Genomic DNA, 21,629 nt, shown 5'->3' with positions numbered 1-21,629 from the left:
CAAAGGCATCAAATGTGCACCCCACACACATATGCAGAGGAAGTTCTCAAGTCCCCCCTGGCCTGACAGAGTATTAGTGCATTTCTCATTTCACTTCTGGTAAATTAGGAGTCATAAAACCATGTAATGCCGAACGCCCAGATCATGATGATGCCTCTTGAAGAATGAAAACGTGTACAACACCTACATTTGTTCCACAGCTGCGTAGTTTTAATTTTCTTCTCCTTCCTCCTAGTTGCATAAGAATAGTGGTGGCTCCTGATAACATTACAGAGCACAACACTGAGATGTTATCACTATATGTGACACAACATTACGCACTTCCTTTGGAATGTATTCATGTCCATTCTAGGTCTTCTAAATAAAACTCAAATTGTCCCAAAGATCTTTTTTTTTTTTTTAATTTTAAGTAAACTTCAAGAAAACTGTTTTTCCCCAAAATTTATATACATTGTATTTACATTTTTGCTGTTGAATAGGTAATATGTATGTTACATGTCACACAAAATCTTTCCTTTCCATTACCTGCAATTAAATGTGCTCCACTCAGCCTTTTGACTGAAATCAGTGCCAGAGCAGATGAGACATTCCTTAAAAACAAAAAAATCTTCTGTGTATACCCATGACACATAAGATTAATAATAATAAAAAAACATAACAGGAACACAAACAAAAACATTGCTTTTACATCATTAGAAAAAAATAAATAAATTGTGGGTGGGTGGGGAGGAGAAAGCAATTCCTGAAGAGGGACATACCAAATGGTAAGAAACTTTATCAGTTGCAATGCTGAGGTACTTCTAAGATGAACAGAGAGCTGGGTAAATGCCAGATGACAGCTACAGTGACAGTGGGAATTAGCTCAGCACACACCAGCATCTTCCTAGTGCCTATTCTTCTGTCACCCTCTCTGCTGCAGCAGAACTGCGTTCCCTCTTACACTATTGGCAGAAGGAGAAAGAAGAAAATGAAAGCAGGCCAAACCAGCACCCCTCAAGGTTTTCTAAAAGATCTACTGCTCTTTCCCTTTGCATCATCTCAACCTGCAGCATCTGTTGCAATGATGTGTGTTGGTATTGTAGGAGGACAACAAACACTAATCTATGCACCTTGTGCAACATACTCTTCTTAAAAAAACAAAAAACAAAAAACAAAAAACACTTTGGGAGGAGGAGTATTGCCCCAAAAGTAATTATGTAAAGCAAAGCATGTTCTAGATACCATGTTGACAATGCTGCTGCTCAACCAGTGAACAACTGCACACCCACCATCAGTTGTCTGGTCATTAACTGACACCAGTAGCAAGGTGGAGCCCTCATACTCCTTCAGAACTATGTGCTTGCTGGAGTACTTGAAGTGTTGACTTGTCTTGTGTTCTTAAAAGAGGCCGTATTGTGTTTTTTGTTGTTGTTGTTTGTTGGTTTGTGTGCTTTCTCTGGCCTCACTGTCACATGCTCAGAAAGATAACAAATCTAACAAATCATATGTGAGTGGTATCAACCTCTGACCTATTAAAAAAGAATCAGCAATCATTTGCTTTTCTAACAGAGTAACTTAACATGGCTTGTGTTGTTGCAAGGGTTCTAAGAAGTCTGATGTCTTCTGTACTCATAATCTAGATTTACTCTAAACCTGTTCATAATTAACTTGAAGATGTTGCAAAATGTTAATTTTATTAATGCATTTTCCAAAACAGAGATAGGAGACTGCATGTGGGAAAAATGAAGTAGGGAAGTAGTATCTGAGTCAGCACAGCCTTCCAGAACTGAAGCAGGAAAATTAAACACTGGATGAAACATGATGGAAACTGATCTGCAGAAGAGTAAGGTTAGTGTCCTAAATGCTGCCTCGAGAAAACCAATTCTGCCAGTTCTCTTGTGGGTCATCTAGCACTCTCCTTGCCTGTTGGGGAAAAAGGATGCAGAACTTCTATAAACGTTTCTTTATTAATACAGTCCAAATCTTGTTTCTTTTCCAACAAATAATACTCCATAAAAGAACATTGCTGAGCAGCCTCATACTTCACTTTTTATGAGATCACATAAAATTCAAAGCCATTTAAAACTATACATCCTAGAGATTATTCTAGAACTAAATATTTTATTATTTTGGATTGTTATATAAGCACTCAGGAGAATGCAACTTAATTTGTCCACTGCAGTTTCAATCTGTAATAGCTGCCTTTTCTCTAAAAATCTGTTTGTACGTGTTCACTTCTCTCTGAAAATCTGGTTTTGTGGAAATGTCAATTTTGCCTTTTATATTTTTCCACTGACTTTTTTCCTTCCGTTTAAGGGAAGGATTCATCCCCATCTTTCTGACAAAATGCAGCGATGGTTGGCAGTGCTGAATTTTTTCAGTGTACCTTTTTTTTTTATTACAGCCATACAGCCAGAATTATAAGGCTATTAGGATAGCGACACATTCATATTTTTAATGCAAAAAACTAAGGCTGAAGTTTTATGGCTCATCAAATTTAACAGGACACCTTCTGAAGTTTCTCTTTCGAACTCATCCTAAAACCATCCACTCACACCACTAATGAAAATTTTTGTTATCGATCATCTTCTTTATCACTGTAAAAGTAGTGTCTTCGGAGCCTGCTGGCAGAGATCATTCTCAGAAAATGATCACCACGTTGTATTTCCTTAGGTCTGCACTGACATTTCAAACATCCCATCCAATTTTCTGGACCAAGCAAACCACACCATTTTCCAGAATTAATCCAAAGACGATGGCCAACCAAGAGAGCATTCGGTTCAAGTTCAATGTAACTGCAAAAGAAAACAAAACAAATGTACTGATTTCCAGCTAAGAAGTCCACAGAAACCATGTGAGAATTCATATTAATTTGTATGTGTAAGAAATCACACCAGTGTGTTAAAATCTGAATTCGAAAGCCATGCATAAAATTAACATGAAATTTTCATCTTCCAGACATACAAAGAATTCTATTTAATGTTTCAATGATCCACGCTAAGGTGTCTCAAACCGTAACTGATGTATGCAATGTAACATATACAAAGAGATGGTGGATAAAAAAAAAAAGAAAAAGCACCTCTTATTTAAGTTTTTTTTTTTTTTTAATTCACTTTATATGAAAGTTTAAATATTACTGTTTTAGGCTGAAGCTATGTCAGTGATGTCTGATACTGATACAACAACAAAAGTGACTTTAAAAAACTTTAAAAGTGACGAAAGTGACTAACAGCTGCATTCTCACACAAGTTCTACACAAATCATGTATTAAAAAAGCAAAAACGTACCTCTAATTGCCTGAGAGTTTGATGTCAAGACAAATACTTTTATAAACACAAGGCACAAAGGCGTATAGTCATGTTCCCAAATAACAGCTGGAATTAGCAAAAGTTTTCCATAGCCAGACAACAGCAGTGCTTTGAGAAGTAAAATGAAGTCAGACTTGGTTTTTAGCATCTCAGGTCTCATCCACCACAAAGCAATAAAGATGCCAACCAGAAATGAAGTTTGTTCTAAGAGGAAATAAGAGGAGATGGAAAGAGAGAATGAAGCACCAAAATCAAGTCATTTTTTTGAAACATTTTAATGAAATGCTTTGTGTCAAATGAAACTGAGACACTGCTATTTAAAAGACATATGTAAACATGAACACGTCCTCCAGCTCCTGCATTCATTTTAATAGTCATATGTGACTATTACTTACCTAAGCTAATTCTGTATCATTACATTCAAAATAACTATCACAGATTTCTGTACGTAGCATTGTCATACTTGTAATTTTTGACACTATACAGCACAGGCAGTTTAATACATTAAAACTCTACTTTTCAACAAAAGGAGGGGTTTTTTGTTTGTTTGTTTGTTTGTTTGTTTGTTTTTCCCAAGCTGTCTGTTCGTCTGTAAAATAAGATCATCAATACTTTTTATTTTTGAAAAGGTCACCAGCAATGAACTCTTTCCATGCAGCACCAGGAGAAACACTGCAGTGAAAATATCATTGAGCTATTAGACTGTTCTTGACACCTTCTCTCTGTGTAACACTGGAACTCATGTAGATGTCAAAACAACTCTCACAACAACTGGCTGAGCTCTATACTAGTTTTCAAACTATGAAAACGGTTCAGACCACGATTTTGAATATTGCTACTTTTCAGTGATTTGATATATAATGCTGACAATATTGGTCTAAATTGTAATCAATGTTGGGATATGAATTTCATAGAATCATAATCATAGAATAGCTTGGGTTGGAAGGGACCTAAAAGATCAACTAGTTCTAACCCTCCTGCTAGTAAATTAGAGAACATGTGCATAATCATTTAACCATGCTGGGTCGGACATAACATCTATTCTAATGTGGTTTTTTTGTTTGTTTTTTTTGCAATACAGGCTTGCTGAAAGACTCATAAAATTATTGAATGCTTAGAATGTACACTTGATAGTTAAATGAAATAATTATTGATCTTACCTAAAGAAGCAATACCAAACATCCTATAAAAATCCCATTCCTTGGCATATCTGATTAAGTCATCAGGATCTGTATTTTGGCTTGAATCCTGCAGTTGGAGCCACCTGAGATAAGCTTCACAGAGCAAACAAAATACGCAGAGCTTACCATGAATCTGGTAAATGAAAGAACAATAAAAGCATTACTGTTAAATCAGCATAAATTAAATCAGTGTTAAATTAGTATTTGATATACATTTCTATATCTCTAAACAAACAAGCTCTGTAGTTATTTTCTATTTGCTTAGTAATATAAGCAAATTACTTCTGTTGAGCCACTAGTTTAGCACATCATCTTTTTAACATCAATTAACCTGATAGGCAAATTAGAGAGTGTAGAAAACTGTGTTAACAGTTCTGCACAGAAGAAAATACATAAGTAGTTTTTAAAGCCTGCTTTTTATTTTTATATTTTTTAAATTGTTAAAACTCTTTCAGTTAGAAATATAAAAACGAAAATTGTGCTGTAGCTAATAGAGCTACACTGTCAAAAACTTCAGTGTAACAGCATCTACTCCATTCAATGAACTGTTTTAAGCACCCTTGTGTTTATTTTTCCCTGTGGCAATCTGTATCTCCATTAGAAGAAACTGGTAGTGTAGTTAGACCAAAAATATTTTTTACTTCAGACAAGGGTGAGGAATCAACAATAAAAGGAGCAATATAACCAAACTAAACTTAAAGTATCCTCTGAAGTGATGCAAAAATTATGTCATGAGTGTCCATACTTCACATATTTCAACATTAAACATGGTCTATAAGCCAATGGGGGAGAGGGTGAACTTTGATTTTACATAGATTTAACAAACAATGCAACTTCTATGAACGAATACTCTTTTTTTTTCTTTTTGATCCAGTAGAGACTAGTTATGCTGACTGCATGCACAGCCTAAGCAAGTTTTAAAATTCAATTGATGGATGACATTTCCACAAATGGAACATTCTTTCAGAAGCCTCATGGAAAACATCACCACCAGCCTCCAGAAGCAATGAATTAATTACAAACCTTTAATCAGATTTCTGTTTGAAAGACCAGGCCAGTATATCTATCTACATTGCTGAACACTGGACTGGTCAAGAAGTATCAACATGAACACAACATATGCTTATGCTTGCATCGTTTGTTGTAAATTAGCTTCCCTTTCCTGGAAAAAAAGGAAATCTATCAGACCAACTACCTCTACACTCCAATAGTATGGCCAGCACAACTAAGTTGACTCCGTAACTGCGTCAAGAACAAGAATGCTCCATGTGAAAGCATTATCTCTTGCTACAGTTTTCAGGACAAGTTTAATTACTCAGGAGCAAACTCACAAGAAAGTAGTAGCATAGGTTTAATTGGTATTAATTGGCTTAGTACTGGTAATATGCCATGTTGTACTACTATAGCTCACTTCAAAAATAATTGTTTCCATCAGCAATTTAAGTTAGAAACAAATTTGAAATTAGAACTTTCCCTTCCAATGAGTCCAACTAGGACTCACTTTAATATGTAGGATGATAGCTGTTTTTACTGGTATTGTAGAGAAAGTAACTTTCTCAGTAACAGCTAGAGTTTGAGACTTCATACGTTCCATTCGTAATATTAGACCCTTTATTTGTTTGAGAACCAAACAGGTTCGGCTTGCTCATAGCTGTGAAAGGGAACAGTTCCTGATTTTTACAGCTATTCCAACCGATTTAACAAACATAAATATTGTCTTTAACATAAAAAAGTCAGAAAGTGGGGGCATAGCAACTTACATTTATCTTTGTATTGAAAAGAATGTGTCTGTATGCTTGTGCTTTACACAAAATTGCATTAATCAAGATGATAACAGGATCATACTCAATGTATTTGTCCACAGGTTTCTGGCAGGATTTCTGAAAATCATAAAATAACAAGAATTAGGAAAAAAAAAAAAAAAGTTTATGAAATGTTCCTCCGAGCTTAGCACAATTGCAGAAATACAAAGTAGCTAGTCAATTCTTGTTAGTCTTTCCTTAGTGTAATCTTAATTTTCAAAAGGTTTTTAATTCATCCACAAAAATTGTACGTTCCCCCTTTGACACTACGGTTAACACAAAGATTTCCTTTGTAAGCCAGAAAGATACACCATTTACTTTTGTAGGCTTCAGATTAACACAGATCATTAAATTATGAAGGATGTACTTAGTTAGTTACCATTTCCTTCTTTTTAAAGAGATGCTTGATCCTCCTGACAAGAGGCACTTGTTGTAACAGTTAACAGAATGGGAATGAACAGTCCTACAAGAGCCTCAACCAGGAGACCTGAGGGGGAAATAACTTGTAGGAGCAAGCAGAGGAGCAGCAGCACCTCAAGTACTGTGATCAGCTTTCGGCCCCTCACTACAAGGACATGGAGGCCCTGGAACATGTCCAGAAAAGGGCTACAGAGCTGGTGATGGGCCTGGGACACAAGTCCTGTGAGGAGCAGCTGAGGGAGCTGGGGGTGTTTAGTGTGAAGAGGAGGCTCAGGGGAGACCTCATTGCTCTCTGCAACTGCCTGAAAGGAAGGTGTGAGGAGCTGGAGACCGGCCTCTTCTCACAGATAACTAGTGACAGGACTAGAGGGAATGGCCTCAAGTTGTGCCAGGGGAGGTTCAGGTTGGAAGTGAGGAGACATTTCTGCTCAGAAAGAGCAGTCAGGCACTGGGACGGGTTGCCCACGGAGGTGGTGGTGTCACGAACCCTCTGGGGGGTTTTAAGGAAAAATTGGAGGTGGTGCTTAAGGACATGATTTAGTGGGTGACAGTGGTAGTAGGGGGGGGTTGGAGCAGATCATCTTGGAGACATTTTCCGACTTTAATGATTCCACAATTTTATTCAACCAACAGCCATTTTGGGGATTTCTTCTTGATAGGGGCTTCCGCTCTGCCCCCAGGAGGGTTTTGAGGAGAACCGTGCCACGGCTGCCCCGCTTGGATGTGGCTCTGGCCACGGCTCCCTCTCACTGAGAAATCCAGGGCACAATCTCAAACACGGGGGGCTCAGGCCCACCGCCCCGCTGGTCAGACAGACCCCCTCTGCAGACTGCAGTGGCAGCAGCAGGCTTCGAAGCCCAGCTGCCCGCGTCCTCCCCAGCCTCATCATGGCCTTTGTTGCCTGCCCATCTCCCGGCAACAGGCCCTGTGACCTCAGGGCTGGGTATAAAAGCAGGCTGCGGCTGGGCACCGCTGCTAGTGCTGCTGGTCACTGCCGCTAGTGCTGCTGGTGACTGCCTCTAGTGCTGTTGGTCACTGCCTCTAGTGCTGGTAGTCACTGCCGCTAGCGCTGGTGGTCACTGCTGGAGCTCTGCTCAGCGTGACAGCCACCCCAGCGTCGATTTGTGTTCACCAGGAGAGAGCAGGATGAAGTTCATCCTGGCTCTCCTCCTGGTCACGGCTCTGGCCGTGGCTGTGTTCCAGGCATGTGGCCTTGGCCTCTGCGGCCACCACTGCTGGGAAAGGGTCAGGGTCAGCCGGAGCCTAGGCGCCAAGCACCAGGTCTCCAACTGGCCCTGCAGCCTCGGGCTTTCCAGCTGCCCCAGCCGAATCCGGCTCAGGCTGAACTCCGTGGACCCTTCAGAGGGCCCAAAGCTACGTCCCGTCGGCACCGAGCGCCAGCCCTCCGACCTGCCCTACCCGCTACTCCACTTCGCGGAATACCTTGCCCTGGGCGGGAGAGTCTGGCTGCTGTGCACTCACTGGGACACCATCTGCTCCCTTGGCGTGGGGCTGCTTGCCCACAGCCTCTGGAGAAGAGTAAAGAGACGCCTCAGACAGGTGAGTGCTGGAGACGCCGCGTGCAGGAAAGGGCCAGCTGTTGTGAGCCCCCACGGCTGCCTGGAGCAGTCCTACGAGGCTGGAAGCTCTGGAGGAAGCCGAGCCCAGCAGGACAATTCGCCACCTCGTGAGCCCTCATCCCTGCCCTTCACTGTGCCGCTTCTCTTGTTGCTTCCAGGGCACGGGCCGGCGGGCCTCAGCTTCCTTTTGGACAGACCGCCGGGGAAAGGACGCTCTGGGTGATGGTGCCTTTTTCGGACGGACGGAGGCCAACGCTGCCATCATGGTGAGGTGCCTGAAGCACCTCTACCAGCTCCGCCTGCAACAGCTTGGGCTGCCACATCGGAGGAAGAAGGCACAAAACAAGCACGGGAAAAGAACAGCCCTCGTGTGCCCCCTCCGCAAATTCATCTAGAGCGTGCATCCCGTGCACCGGTGACAGGAAAGGGAGCGCGGCGAGTGAGTGCTGCTGGCCATGGGTTTGGGGAGGCTGATGCTCCAGGAGAAGGGGGGAGAAGAGCTCGGAACCCGTGGCTGGGGGTTGCCCCATAGGAGGAGCCCATGACCCAGGGAAAGGGGCGCGTGGCCCGGCCACCACCCACGGCCCTGTAAGATGGCAGTGGCCAGGGAATGCCCACGACCTGTTGGGGTAGCCCTTGGGCTTAGGACCTTCAGGCCCGTGAGAGGGTAGGCATCGCACTGGGAAAAGGGGCAGGTGGAAGGAAGCGCCTGGCTAGTAATTGTGGCACAGCATTTTCAGCCACCTGACAGTCAATTCTCTTCAGATTGACAGCGAGCCGGTGAGGCAGGACACACCTCAGCCCTCCGAAGGCTCTCGCTGCGCTGAAGGCATCTCCCCTGACAACTGGATGCCAACATCGCCCTGAACACCTCCTCCCTGCGTGGGCCCCACTGACAATGCCAGCTGTCCCCTGGTGGGCTGCCCACGCCCAGCCAGAACAACAGCCAGCGGGGACTCGCCATTCATCTCATGAGGACCTCTGAGGAGAAGTCTCCTTTTCCATCCTCCCTGAGGTGCCGCTGGGACCGCTGGCATCCCAAAGGACGTGGCTCTGCTTTGTTGCTCCACAGAGGACAGCAGGAGCATGTGTGTGCAGCAGAGCTGGCTGGGAGACTCCAGAAAATTTCTGTTGGTAGCAGACCACTTCTCCCAGCTCAATAAAGATCATCCCTACAGAACCTGTGTCCGTCCTTTTGGTACCAAGGGGCTTGGGGCAGCAGTCACGTGGGAGGCAGTGGGGCAAGTGAGGGCTGCTGTGTGGGGGGTGTAGAGAACACACCTGCAGAGGAACGAGGGAGCTGGGCCGGGAGAGAAGAGCTGCGAGGTGCCGCCCAGGCGCCCATGCCCCAGAAGGAGAGACCACATCCTGGCAGGGTGCCCGTGTCCCACTGAGGTTTCCTGGGGGTGCCCATGGCCCTGGGAGGTGGCAGTGGCTGGTGAGTGCCCAGGACCCTGAGAATCATGTCCCTGGGGACTAGTTCCATACTAACTCCACTCCTATTTCACAACACTTTACATTTGGAGGCTCTGCATAGGGACCCGGTAAGTTTGGATCAATGGCAGAGGCCAAGGGGATGAGGTTCAACATGGCTGAGGGCCGGGTCCTCTGCTTTGGCCACAACAACCCCATGCAGTGCTACGGGCTTGGGACAGAGTGACTCAAAAGCTGAGCAGAGGACAAGGATCCAGGGGTGTCAGTAGATACTCATCTGAACATGAGCTGGCAGTGAGCCCAGGTAGCCAGAAAGACATCCAGCATGCCTGGCTTGTATCAGGAACGGTGTAGCCAGCAGGACAAGGGAGGTGATCGTCCCCCTGTGCTCTGCTCTGGTGAGGCCGCACCTCGAGTGCTCTGTTCAGCTTTGGGCCCCTCACTACAAGAAGGACATCGAGGCCCTGGAGCGTGTCCAGAGAAGGGCTACGAAGCTGGTGAAGGGCCTGGAGCACAAGGCCTGTGAGGAGCGGCTGAGGGAACTGGGGTTGTTTAGTCTGGAGAAGAGGAGGCTCAGGGCAGACCTCATTGCTCTCTGCAACTGCCTGAAAGGAAGGTGTGAGGAGCTGGGGACCGGCCTCTTCTCACAGATAACTAGTGACAGGACTAGAGGGAATGGCCTCAAGTTGTGCCAGGGGAGGTTCAGATTGGAAGTGAGGAGACATTTCTGCTCAGAAAGAGCAGTCAGGCACTGGGACGGGTTGCCCACGGAGGTGGTGGTGTCACGAACCCTCTGGGGGGTTTTAAGGAAAAATTGGAGGTGGTGCTAAAGGACATGATTTAGTGGGTGACAGTGGTAGTAGGGGGTGGTTAGAGCAGATCATCTTGGAGACATTTTCCAACTTTAATGATTCTACAATTTTATTCAACCAACAGCCATTTTGGGGATTTCTTCTTGATAGGGGCTTCCGCTCTGCCCCCAGGAGGGTCTTGAGGAGAACCGTGCCACGGCTGCCCCGCTTGGATGTGGCTCTGGCCACGGCTCCCTCTCACTGAGAAATCCAGGGCACAGTCCCAAACACGGGGGGCTCAGGCCCACCGCCCCGCTGGTCAGACAGACCCCCTCTGCAGACTGCAGTGGCAGCAGCAGGCTTCGAAGCCCAGCTGCCCGCGTCCTCCCCAGCCTCGCCTTTGTTGCCTGCCCATCTCCCGGCAACAGGCCCTGTGACCTCAGACCTGGGTATAAAAGCAGGCTGCGGCTGGGCACCGCTGCTAGTGCTGTTGGTCACTGCCTCTAGTGCTGGTAGTCACTGCCGCTAGTGCTGTTGGTCACTGCCGCTAGTGCTGCTGGTGACTGCCTCTAGTGCTGTTGGTCACTGCCTCTAGTGCTGTTGGTCACTGCCGCTAGCGCTGGTGGTCACTGCTGGAGCTCTGCTCAGCGTGACAGCCACCCCAGCGTCGATTTGTGTTCACCAGGAGAGAGCAGGATGAAGTTCATCCTCGCTCTCCTCCTGGTCACGGCTCTGGCCGTGGCTGTGTTCCAGGCATGTGGCCTTGGCCTCTGCGGCCACCACTGCTGGGAAAGGGTCAGGGTCAGCCGGAGCCTAGGCGCCAAGCACCAGGTCTCCAACTGGCCCTGCAGCCTCGGGCTTTCCAGCTGCCCCAGCCGAATCCGGCTCAGGCTGAACTCCGTGGACCCTTCAGAGGGCCCAAAGCTACGTCCCGTCGGCACCGAGCGCCAGCCCTCCGACCTGCCCTACCCCCTGCTCCACTTCGGGGAATACCTTGCCCTGGGCGGGAGAGTCTGGCTGCTGTGCACTCACTGGGACACCATCTGCTCCCTTGGCGTGGGGCTGCTTGCCCACAGCCTCTGGAGAAGAGTAAAGAGACGCCTCAGACAGGTGAGTGCTGGAGACGCCGCGTGCAGGAAAGGGCCAGCTGTTGTGAGCCCCCACGGCTGCCCGGAGCAGTCCTACAAGGCTGGAAGCTCTGGAGGAAGCCGAGCCCAGCAGGACAATTCGCCACCTCGTGAGCCCTCATCCCTGCCCTTCACTGTGCCGCTTCTCTTGTTGCTTCCAGGGCACGGGCCGGCGGGCCTCAGCTTCCTTTTGGACAGACCGCCGGGGAAAGGACGCTCTGGATGATGGCGCCTTTTTCGGACGGACGGAGGCCAACGCTGCCATCATGGTGAGGTGCCTGAAGCACCTCTACCAGCTCCGCCTGCAACAGCTTGGGCTGCCACATCGGAGGAAGAAGGCACAAAACAAGCACGGGAAAAGAACAGCCCTCGTGTGCCCCCTCCGCAAATTCATCTAGAGCGTGCATCCCGTGCACCGGTGACAGGAAAGGGAGCGCGGCGAGTGAGTGCTGCTGGCCATGGGTTTGGGGAGGCTGATGCTCCAGGAGAAGGGGGGAGAGGAGCTCGGAACCCGTGGCTGGGGGTTGCCCCATAGGAGGAGCCCATGACCCAGGGAAAGGGGCGCGTGGCCCGGCCACCACCCACGGCCCTGTAAGATGGCAGTGGCCAGGGAATGCCCACGACCTGTTGGGGTAGCCCTTGGGCTTAGGACCTTCAGGCCCCTGAGAGGGTAGGCATCGCACTGGGAAAAGGGGCAGGTGGAAGGAAGTGCCTGGCTAATAATTGTGGCACAGCATTTTCAGCCACCTGACAGTCAATTCTCTTCAGATTGACAGCGAGCCATTCATCTCATGAGGACCTCTGAGGAGGAGTCTCCTTTTCCATCCTCCCTGAGGTGCCGCTGGGACCGCTGGCATCCCAAAGGACGTGGCTCTGCTTTGTTGCTCCACAGAGGACAGCAGGAGCACGCGTGTGCAGCAGAGCTAGCTGGGAGACTCCGGAAAATTTCTGTTGGTAGCAGACCACTTCTCCCAGCTCAATAAAGATCATCCCTACAGAACCTGCGTCCGTCCTTTTGGTACCAAGGGGCTTGGGGCAGCAGTCACGTGGGAGGCAGTGGGGCAAGTGAGGGCTGCTGTGTGTGGGGTGTAGAGACCACACCTGCAGAGGAATGAGGGAGCTGGGCAGGGAGAGAAGAGCTGCGAGGTGCCGCCCAGGCGCCCATGCCCCAGAAGGAGAGACCACATCCTGGCAGGGTGCCCGTGTCCCACTGAGGTTTCCTGGGGGTGTCCATGGCCCTGGGAGGTGGCAGTGGCTGGTGAGTGCCCAGGACCCTGAGAATCATGTCCCTGGGGACTAGTTCCATACTAACTCCACTCCTACTTCACAACACTTTACATTTGGAGGCTCTGCATAGGGACCTGGTCAGTTTGGATCAATGGCAGAGGCCAAGGGGATGAGTGCTCTTTTCAGCTTTCGGCCCCTCACTACAAGAAGGACATCGAGGCCCTGGAGCGTGTCCAGAGAAGGGCTACGAAGCTGGTGAAGGGCCTGGGACACAAGTCCTGTGAGGAGCGGCTGAGAGAGCTGGGGGTGTTTAGTGTGAAGAGGAGGCTCAGGGCAGACCTCATTGCTCTCTGCAACTGCCTGAAGGGAAGGTGTGAGGAGCTGGGGACCGGCCTCTTCTCACAGATAACTAGTGACAGGACTAGAGGGAATGGCCTCAAGTTGTGCCAGGGGAGGTTCAGATTGGAAGTGAGGAGACATTTCTGCTCAGAAAGAGCAGTCAGGCACTGGGACGGGTTGCCCAGGGAAGTGGTGGTGTCACGAACCCTCTGGGGGTGTTCAAGGAGAGGTTAGACGTGGTGCTTGGGGACATGGTTTAGTGGGTGACATTGGTGGTTAGGGGGGTGGTTGGAAGAGGTGATGTTGGAGGGATTTTCCAACCCTAATGATTCTCCAGTCATAGCCACCACCTCAGCTCAAAGAAGGGCACTTGCAGAAGGCTGTGTACGTGTGGGCCGACCTTCTCCTGCCACTGGTCCTCCAGCCTCTCCTGAGCTAATCCCACTCCCCTGGGCCTACACATTGGCTGCCATGCTCAGAGTACCAAAGTCACAGAAACGATCCCTATTTCCATTTTAATCAGCGCACAGCTGTGCACTGCCAGAACGGAAATCTGTGTACAGCAGCTTTCTGAAATGCTGCCACAGTCAGAAGAATCATTAGACAACGTGAACCTACAGACAAACTGTCAGCAAAGAGCAAATGGTTTCCGCCATTTTAGAGTATTCCCTGTGTCCAAAGCTAATTCTGATAAATATAAAGGCAAAGATATTATTGGAGAATTTGATCAGGTAAAAATTCACTAGCAAATTGACTCAAAAGACCAATCTCCATATCAAGAAAAGCATCTGAACAAATGTTTCATAATCAAATAGACTGTCCGAGGAACACTGCTACCACCACTCAGTGCTTCTTGGTCCAGCTCAAGAAAAACAACAACAAACTTATTTAGATCAGAAAAGAAAATACTACGTATAACAGCAGTGCAGAACTCAAAAATTAAAGTTAATTAAAAAATTAACTTAATTAACCAACCGTTGGAAGGGTCTAACATTAAAGTCAGAGCGATGGAAGAAAGGATGTAATTACCAGAAGACCACAGTTACAGCATTTAATAAAGAGACAAATCTACCACAGAAGAAATCTTAATTAAAGGCAATGCCTTGCTTCATTTCCTTCTACAGGAAAATCATGAACACATTCATTTAGGCAGCAATTTACTTATGTCAAATCTCCAGGCTGATGTAGCACAGGTAAACTCCAATTTTTTTGTAAGCTTATTCACACAAGCACTGGACAAGCACAAACAAAAGATTTTTCTTCAACACAGCGTGTGTTGTAAAGGTTAAGGATGAAGGATATCCTCCATGCCCACAAATTCATTATGCTCTCCAATCTTCCTAGAACTGAACGTTTTTACACCAGGGCCCAAAACCTTTCTGGGAGGAATAAAGAACCATTTTTGCAAATGAAGGGGTCCTGGCCAAACACCCATCAAAACCCCTACAGCTAAAAGCTACTGAAAAGTTTTAACTGATGGCTGAGAAGCATTTTAGATAATTAAAATATATCAGACCAATCCTCCAGGCAAAACAAAACATCTAGAAATTCTACCACAGGCATACAGGGAGACTGCCACAAATACACAAGTAGCAGCATTAGGCATGAGGGGCTTCTCCTCCAGAGCTTCTGGCTGCCACAACCAAACAAATCTTCTGCAGCTGTAAGGATGATGCTTAATTCAATATTTCAACATACCACCACCAAACATTTAAGAATCCTATTTCCCTTGTGTTATTTTAATGGCAAAAAGAAAATCTGACATATCACAAAACCCAGCCACTTTCAAGGACATTTCACACAAAGACAGGAACATATATAAATGTCTGGCTGTCTTCTTGAGTTAGACCAGCATCCTATTCTTAATATACTCAATTTCTATTTGAGTATTAACCATATAAAGGAAAAGCCTTTTTGCTTATCCGGCCATTGACCAAAGTGAGTTTTTGGGAGATTCAGGGACTTGTGAGATCTTCGAAGCATTGCACTGAACACTTGTATGTGTGCTGACACAGACTTACCAGACAAAATGAAGACATTTCTTGTATAACGAGGACATTCAAGAATAAGTAAGACCTCCAAAATCCAATTTTCTCTGTGCCTGACTTTGCTTTTGCTTTTTTTTTTTTCTTCTTCCCCTTTTCCCGCTGTAATACTAAAACATCTACCACTAACCTTAAACACCTAGCAAGGAAACTCGTGACTAGAGCCTGACTTCAGCAAAATCAATGCAAGCAAAGGTTAATGCAGTTCAAGTGCATGTATGTTTATCTTGACAGCTTTAGCTAGGTAAAATGATGTAACTTCATGAACATCGATAATCCCTAGCTCTTCTGCAGCAGATCAGCAGGAGCAGCTCAGCTATGCAGAACTGGTGGCAGGCCTCCTTCTAAGATTTCAGCCAGGCTGCTCAGAGTGAGCTAAAATACTGGTGCTCATGTCTAATTCCCGCTGTACAGCTATAGACAACAGCCCATTCAGCATCACCGGTGAAGTACATCTTTAACAAAACCGAGCTTTTTCAGCTTTCTTTTGTCTTTCTCAAATAAACGAATAATTTATTACAACCAGATCTAAACCTACTGAAAGGAGTATCTGGATTTCTGCATGTTTTTAAAACAGTTTCTAATTTGTTCCTTAAACATGCAATTGACGTCATAAACAGGACATAACCGGTGTATTTTCTTGAAAAAATAGATGACTTGGATTACAAGCTATTTTCAGGTTATGCTGCAGAAGAGACAGGTCAAATGAGCCACCGTTAATTTCACTTACAGATTTTCTTCTAAATTGCTACGTTTCAGTTTATAGGAACGCTTGATACTAACACACTCAAGTCCCATAAATACTTCTATCCTCTAAAAAATGCTATTTTGAATGTATTTCAGTATTCCAATGAATTAAAATGAATATTAATTTATGAATTATTGACAGTATTTGAGTATGTTTGTCTGTTACTTCAAAAAACAAATTTCTACTCTATGATAACTAGGCACATTTTTAAATGAAAGTATTTTATTTTAAAAAAGACATCTTTAAGATGCAAGCCTCTTCAAACACCAGTACAACCACGTTCTTCAGTTAAGCTTACAAGATGCTTTCTGATCAAAACAATCAGAAAAAAGATCAGAAAAGCAATATGTATTTTAACAGCAAGTTTTATTAAATAAGAATAAAGTACTAAAATGCTAATTATTACTGCATTTTTACCAGCCTTTTATAAAATTCTGTTCAAAAGGTGTACCTATTCTTTATTCATCAGAGATATGCAGCTGTGAACACAGTCCACAGATTTATGCAAAATAAATGATGGCGTATAAATATTTGGGGAAGTACCTACTGTCACCAAAGGGCTAAGTTCCTAAAGTATATGAACATACATTTTTAGAGTGCTCTCTCCAACATTAAAATATACTGGATTTTTAAGTAAAAGCACTTGAGAATGGGGCTGGGAGAAGGGAAAAGCATTCTTCTTGACGAGAAGTCTAGAGTGTACTACAGAAAATAAATAAAATAAATGTATTGAATAACCAGGCTCCATCCTAAATTAAAAACAACATGAATACTACACCACAGCACGAATATATTTGCAAATCTGTGGATAATAGGAATAGCAGTGCAACAGTTTCGTTTTAGTATTGCTTTTTCTAGTGTTTAGAGTTTGGCAAAATGAAGCTACAATTTTTTGCTGGTCTACCCTTAGAGCAAATCTTACCATTTCCATGGGTTCAACATGAACACAAGTTCAGTTACATAGGTTCAGAGGGCAAAATAACATGCAGCCATTATTTTGAGAGATTACCCTTAACCCCAGCAGCACCCTTAAACAATAAAACGTAATCAGCCGTGCTGCTTTCAGGAATGGGTTCTTTATGAAGGATGCAGCTATATTAACATGCCAAAAAATAAAACAGTTCAGTTTGAAATGCTCTCCGTTTCACAAAATTAAAATTAAATATATTTTTATAATATTTTTCCTAAATGAAACACATTGCAGCAGTGAGTTGCTCTGCAGATTGAGTTATGTAAATGCAGTACTTTATTTTCCAGGATGATGTTTTTACTCTTGGGAGATTCTTCACCTTACCACACAAATGCTTTGCATTCAGAGCATTTATAGTCTCTCTGCCTTGCTGCAATAAAAGAGCTTTTCAATTATTTTTTAATTGCAGAAAAGCTAAATGAAGTGTGCCCTGCTCAGGCAATTTGGCTTTCTTATTACAAAACACAAGGGGGATCCTGGCTGAACACTATGCATTGCAATGGATAATTTATTTTCCTTTGTTAGGGTCTGAAGCTATTAACAATTTTGAAACTCTTTTTAAACAAAAAAGTGATTTAAAATCAAATACAAAAAAAAAAGAGCTTTTCCTTCTGCTTTTGAATCAATCAAGTTCACTAATTCCCTTTTATATTCTTTCCACTTCAACTGCAGAATTTATCTGAGGTTAGCCCAATTGTATTTTTTTTTTGTCCTATAGCATTAATACTATAATGGCTATGTTATCAGAACAGTACTTTTGTTACTGCTGTTAACAGCTGGTTCAGAATATATGAACTGAATATTTTGCTATGTTACTTACACATCATTTCAGTGCTAAGGATTTGAGTGTTAAAAATCATTTCTATAACGAAACACCTACACTTACTTTGACCATCACTTCTGGGTAAAAATAGGGAAAATGTCAGCATGCTTACAGTGCAGGACTCACACCGGACTGATGAGTGAGACACAGCAGCCACCAAACCTTACCTTCACTGGAGGCAATTCTCACACATCCACCCCGTCTGCCCCCCTAATTATCACACTGAATCAAAAAACCACACTGAACAGGTTCTTGCTGAGGAGGTGAATTTCCTCAAAAAATTACTATCCACTTATAAATACCTGCAAGTCCTTTTTAAGGAGCAACAGCCCACCTATTCTTTGTAATGACATTTCCACAGCAAAATCCATGCACGATGAGAAAAAGGTTCATTCACTAAATACAAATCTCAAGAATGAATGCACCGTCTCAGAGGTCTGGGGTTGGCTTCTGCTGAAACTAATACCAATTAAACAGATTTAAGAAAAAAAAAAGTTAGAATTTGAAAAATTTGTAGCAGTTGGCCACCCCACAGGACATTTAACAAAAGACATGACTCCTCCATCCCAAATTTCATGGCACTAAGTGGAATTTTATGTTTGATAAAGGAAGAACATTTCCTTAAGTTTTGCAGTAGCCTTTGCAAAATTATTTCCAGAGTACATATTAACACCTGTGAGGTCTGCTTGTCTGCATCAGAATTACACCACGGAACTCTAAGAAACTTATTTTTTGTAAGAGCAATAGAAACGATTACTGGAACTAAGCTGAAGCAGTGCCGTATTAGATCAAATTTCCTAAACTGCACTCTAATATTGTGGGCTGGAAACAGATGAGCTCTAGTGGAAGCTTTTAGTATTTGCCTCTGGAAAAAAAAATAATCCATTCTTCTCTCGAGCATTAAACTATGGAATACAGAATCGTGGTATTTTGTGTGCACATACAAATTCAAGTCTTCTACCTGAATATTAGTCCCAGATCATGTTAAACACATCCTAAAAATAAATGTAGGGCTACATGGAAGATCCTGTTTGGAGAACTCAACTTCTTCAACCTCAAGATGATGTTCCAAATGGTGCTGCATGACAGGACCATTCTGACAATGGCAAAGACCTTCTAGGTGCTGATTTATTAGCTCATCAAGGAGCACTTTAAAATAGGATTGGAGCAAGTTCATAGGGTCAATATAGAATAGCGAGAGCTGTGACAATGTTCTACATGCTCCTAATTTTCTGGAGATAAAAACTAAGTAGATGAGCCTATTACACTTCATATTATTTTAATATGAAACAAATAGTTTGTATTTTCCTTTACGTGTCACTATTTCAAGGACTACTTGAAAATGGGAATGAGATACAAGTATCCCACTGCTATTTAACAAAAAAAAAATATTTGGATAACATCCGTTGTTTTCACTTTGAGTATGATTATGCAGTCTTTTCCAGGTAGGTATTCTTCATTTTTTTCTTCTTTATGCCATAAAGGACTAGCAGTCTAACTCCATGCTCTGATTTCACAAAGGATGTTCTCAGGTCAAGTGAATACGCCTTCTGGTCTCACCTTAGTCCTCCAAATTTTCTGAAATGCATTCAGATTTTCATGACAGTTCCCACTGTAATTTAGGGTCTACATTCCAAGCTATATAAATGCCTGATCTAAATGATATTTCATTCTGGTAAGCAGGATCTTTGCATTTTTTGAAGTGCAGAAAATTCTACTGATTACAATTTTCAGGTTAATGACAAACTCACTCTAACACTGCTCTTGAATTTCGTGAAGGGTATCAAGTGACATTCTGTGCTTGGATAGTTCTTGTCAACAGCACGATGCTGAATGTTACTGCGGTGACAAGAACATTCTTCCAGATTAAAGGGCAGAAATGAAACAAGAATTGCCCTGTTATTTTTATAATTGCCATGAGTTCTTGATAGCTGAAGATGACAACAGTGCTTTCCTGCAATACGTACATAAAGCTGAATTTAGATCAGCTCACTTCAAGGAGCCTTTTGATCTTAACAATTTTCTAACATTCTGATCTCCACTTGATAAACTGTGAAGTGACGTGCTTCTTACCGCCTGGTCCTCCTCTCAGCCCGTCGTGGGGGGCCAGAAATGGAGAGAAAGGATTAGAGATTATGTGATAACACCAAGTAAGGGCCACTAGGACTAAGACAAATCAAACCATGACAACCCACAACATAGCTGCAGGAAAATGATTGACAGGAATAAGAGAAGAATGCTACACATCTGGACCTGTATGGAGAAAGGCAGACTCAACTCCAATTCATTAGGACAGTGTGGTTCATTTATTCTTTCTTTTACACCGTTCTTTGTTCTTTCAAACAGTTCTGCATTTGTGATGAACACGGCAACGGCGACTTTTGACTCTGACCTTAATGGGATGTCAGAGCTCCAAGAGAACAGGGTTCTCTGTCATCAAATGGTTAAATGCTAAGAGGAGCGAGTGCCATCTACTGGATCCCGGTTTCCCTGAGAGATTATCACAGCCAAATAAAAACTGTAATTGATAACACGGGTTCACAAGACGTACTAAGTCTCATGGGATATGGCTGCAGGCATAAACATTACACTTGTCCCTTCGCATCCAACTTGTTCTTGATTTCAAAGACGAGTTTGAAGCTCCACAGTAAACTAACGATTGATATATAATATTAATGCTAAGAAGTGACTAAAAATCTGTCTTTCCCTGCAGCATACAAGCCTACAGCCAGCAGAAGCCAATTTCTATTACCTAATTTGTCTTCCACCTGAGAAAAACTGTTGCTCTCTCCAGTTTTTGAGAAATCCGTAGAGATTTTTGTGTAAGTTTTTAGCTATTTTATGTTCTACAGTAACAACCCATTTTAACATTTTGATCTTTTACTATCTATCCAGATACAAACCAGCCACAGATCTCTATGAACTGACTGCTGAACTCTCTATTTCTGATTCAAGAAACGCTTGAATGACCCCAAATTTTACAGGCGTACAGGAATTTCAGCACAAACCTGGCCACAGCCTGGCAGTTAGCCAACTCACCCAACTTCTTGCAGCGTTCTCTGAGTGCCAAGGGCAGCGTAAGCAGGTGAGGCGAACACAAACGAGGCCTGAACAGCACACAACTAATTTAAGCTTTACTAGATGGTACTAGGTGATGTGTAAATGTGCAAGGTTCCCTGAGTTTATAAGGAGAAGTATAGCATATTGTGAAAAATGCGGATAATTGGCTTAGTGAAGATGTATATTGATAAATCCCTCTGTGACAGATCTTCTCCCACACGCTAAAATATAGGGTGCTAGGTCGCTCAGCTTTTCCACATGTTACCAAAAAAGAAAAAAAAAAAGGAAAAAAAATTAAAGAATATTAAAAAAAAAAAAAAAAAGGAAAAAAATAAAGGAAAAAAAGGGGGAAAAAAGGAAAAAAAGGAAAAAAATGGAAAAGAAAAAAGAAAAAAAAAAAAAGGAAAAAAAAAAAGGAAAAAAACACCCCAAAACCCAAACCACCTCAGAACTAATCCCTGAAGGAGGTACCCAAATGGCACCAAACCTTGACAGGAGTAACTCAGAAAGGTCCGAAAGCCCCGGTTAAAACACCAAGAGCTTGTTTATGACTTCCCCGCGCAGTCTCCACGGGAAGATAAGGCGACAAAGCCGGGACGAGGCGGCTGAGCCCCCCCCCGGCCGTTACTCACGCAGAGGGCGATGCGGAGCACCCCGCGCTGGTAGTCCCGGTACAGCTCCTCCGCGCCGCCGCTGCACTCCACGCAGCGGTACGCGCCCGGCTCCGCCATGGCGCCCGCACCTTCCCTTCCGCCTTCGGAGGCGGCGCGGGGACCGGCCCGCCTCGCGGGGCAT

General features: G+C 44.1%; 1 protein-coding gene across 2 annotated transcripts; it reads right to left on the bottom strand.

Annotated features, from left to right (window-relative positions):
• Positions 1-188: 188 nt before the first annotated feature.
• ARV1 (ARV1 homolog, fatty acid homeostasis modulator) lies at positions 189-21,626 on the bottom strand. Of its 2 annotated transcripts, XM_068676831.1 has the most exons (6): positions 21,467-21,604; positions 18,077-18,233; positions 6,229-6,348; positions 4,448-4,601; positions 3,267-3,491; positions 189-2,774 (listed from the first exon to the last, which is right to left on the bottom strand). In XM_068676831.1, exons 2-6 carry the CDS (start codon positions 18,143-18,145, stop codon positions 2,668-2,670), a joined length of 675 nt encoding a protein of 224 aa, XP_068532932.1. In that variant the 5' UTR covers positions 18,146-18,233; positions 21,467-21,604; the 3' UTR covers positions 189-2,667. The 2 variants fall into 2 exon arrangements, with proteins under 2 accessions (XP_068532932.1, XP_068532931.1); XM_068676830.1 differs by lacking the exon at positions 18,077-18,233 and having other exon boundaries at positions 21,467-21,626.
• Positions 21,627-21,629: the final 3 nt, after the last annotated feature.

Source organism: Anas acuta, chromosome 3 (assembly GCF_963932015.1).
Source record: "Anas acuta chromosome 3, bAnaAcu1.1, whole genome shotgun sequence".
In the NCBI taxonomy this organism is placed as follows: Eukaryota; Metazoa; Chordata; class Aves; order Anseriformes; family Anatidae; genus Anas; species Anas acuta.
Note: the sequence above shows the minus strand (reverse complement) of the source record. Positions and strands in the feature narration are given on the sequence as shown.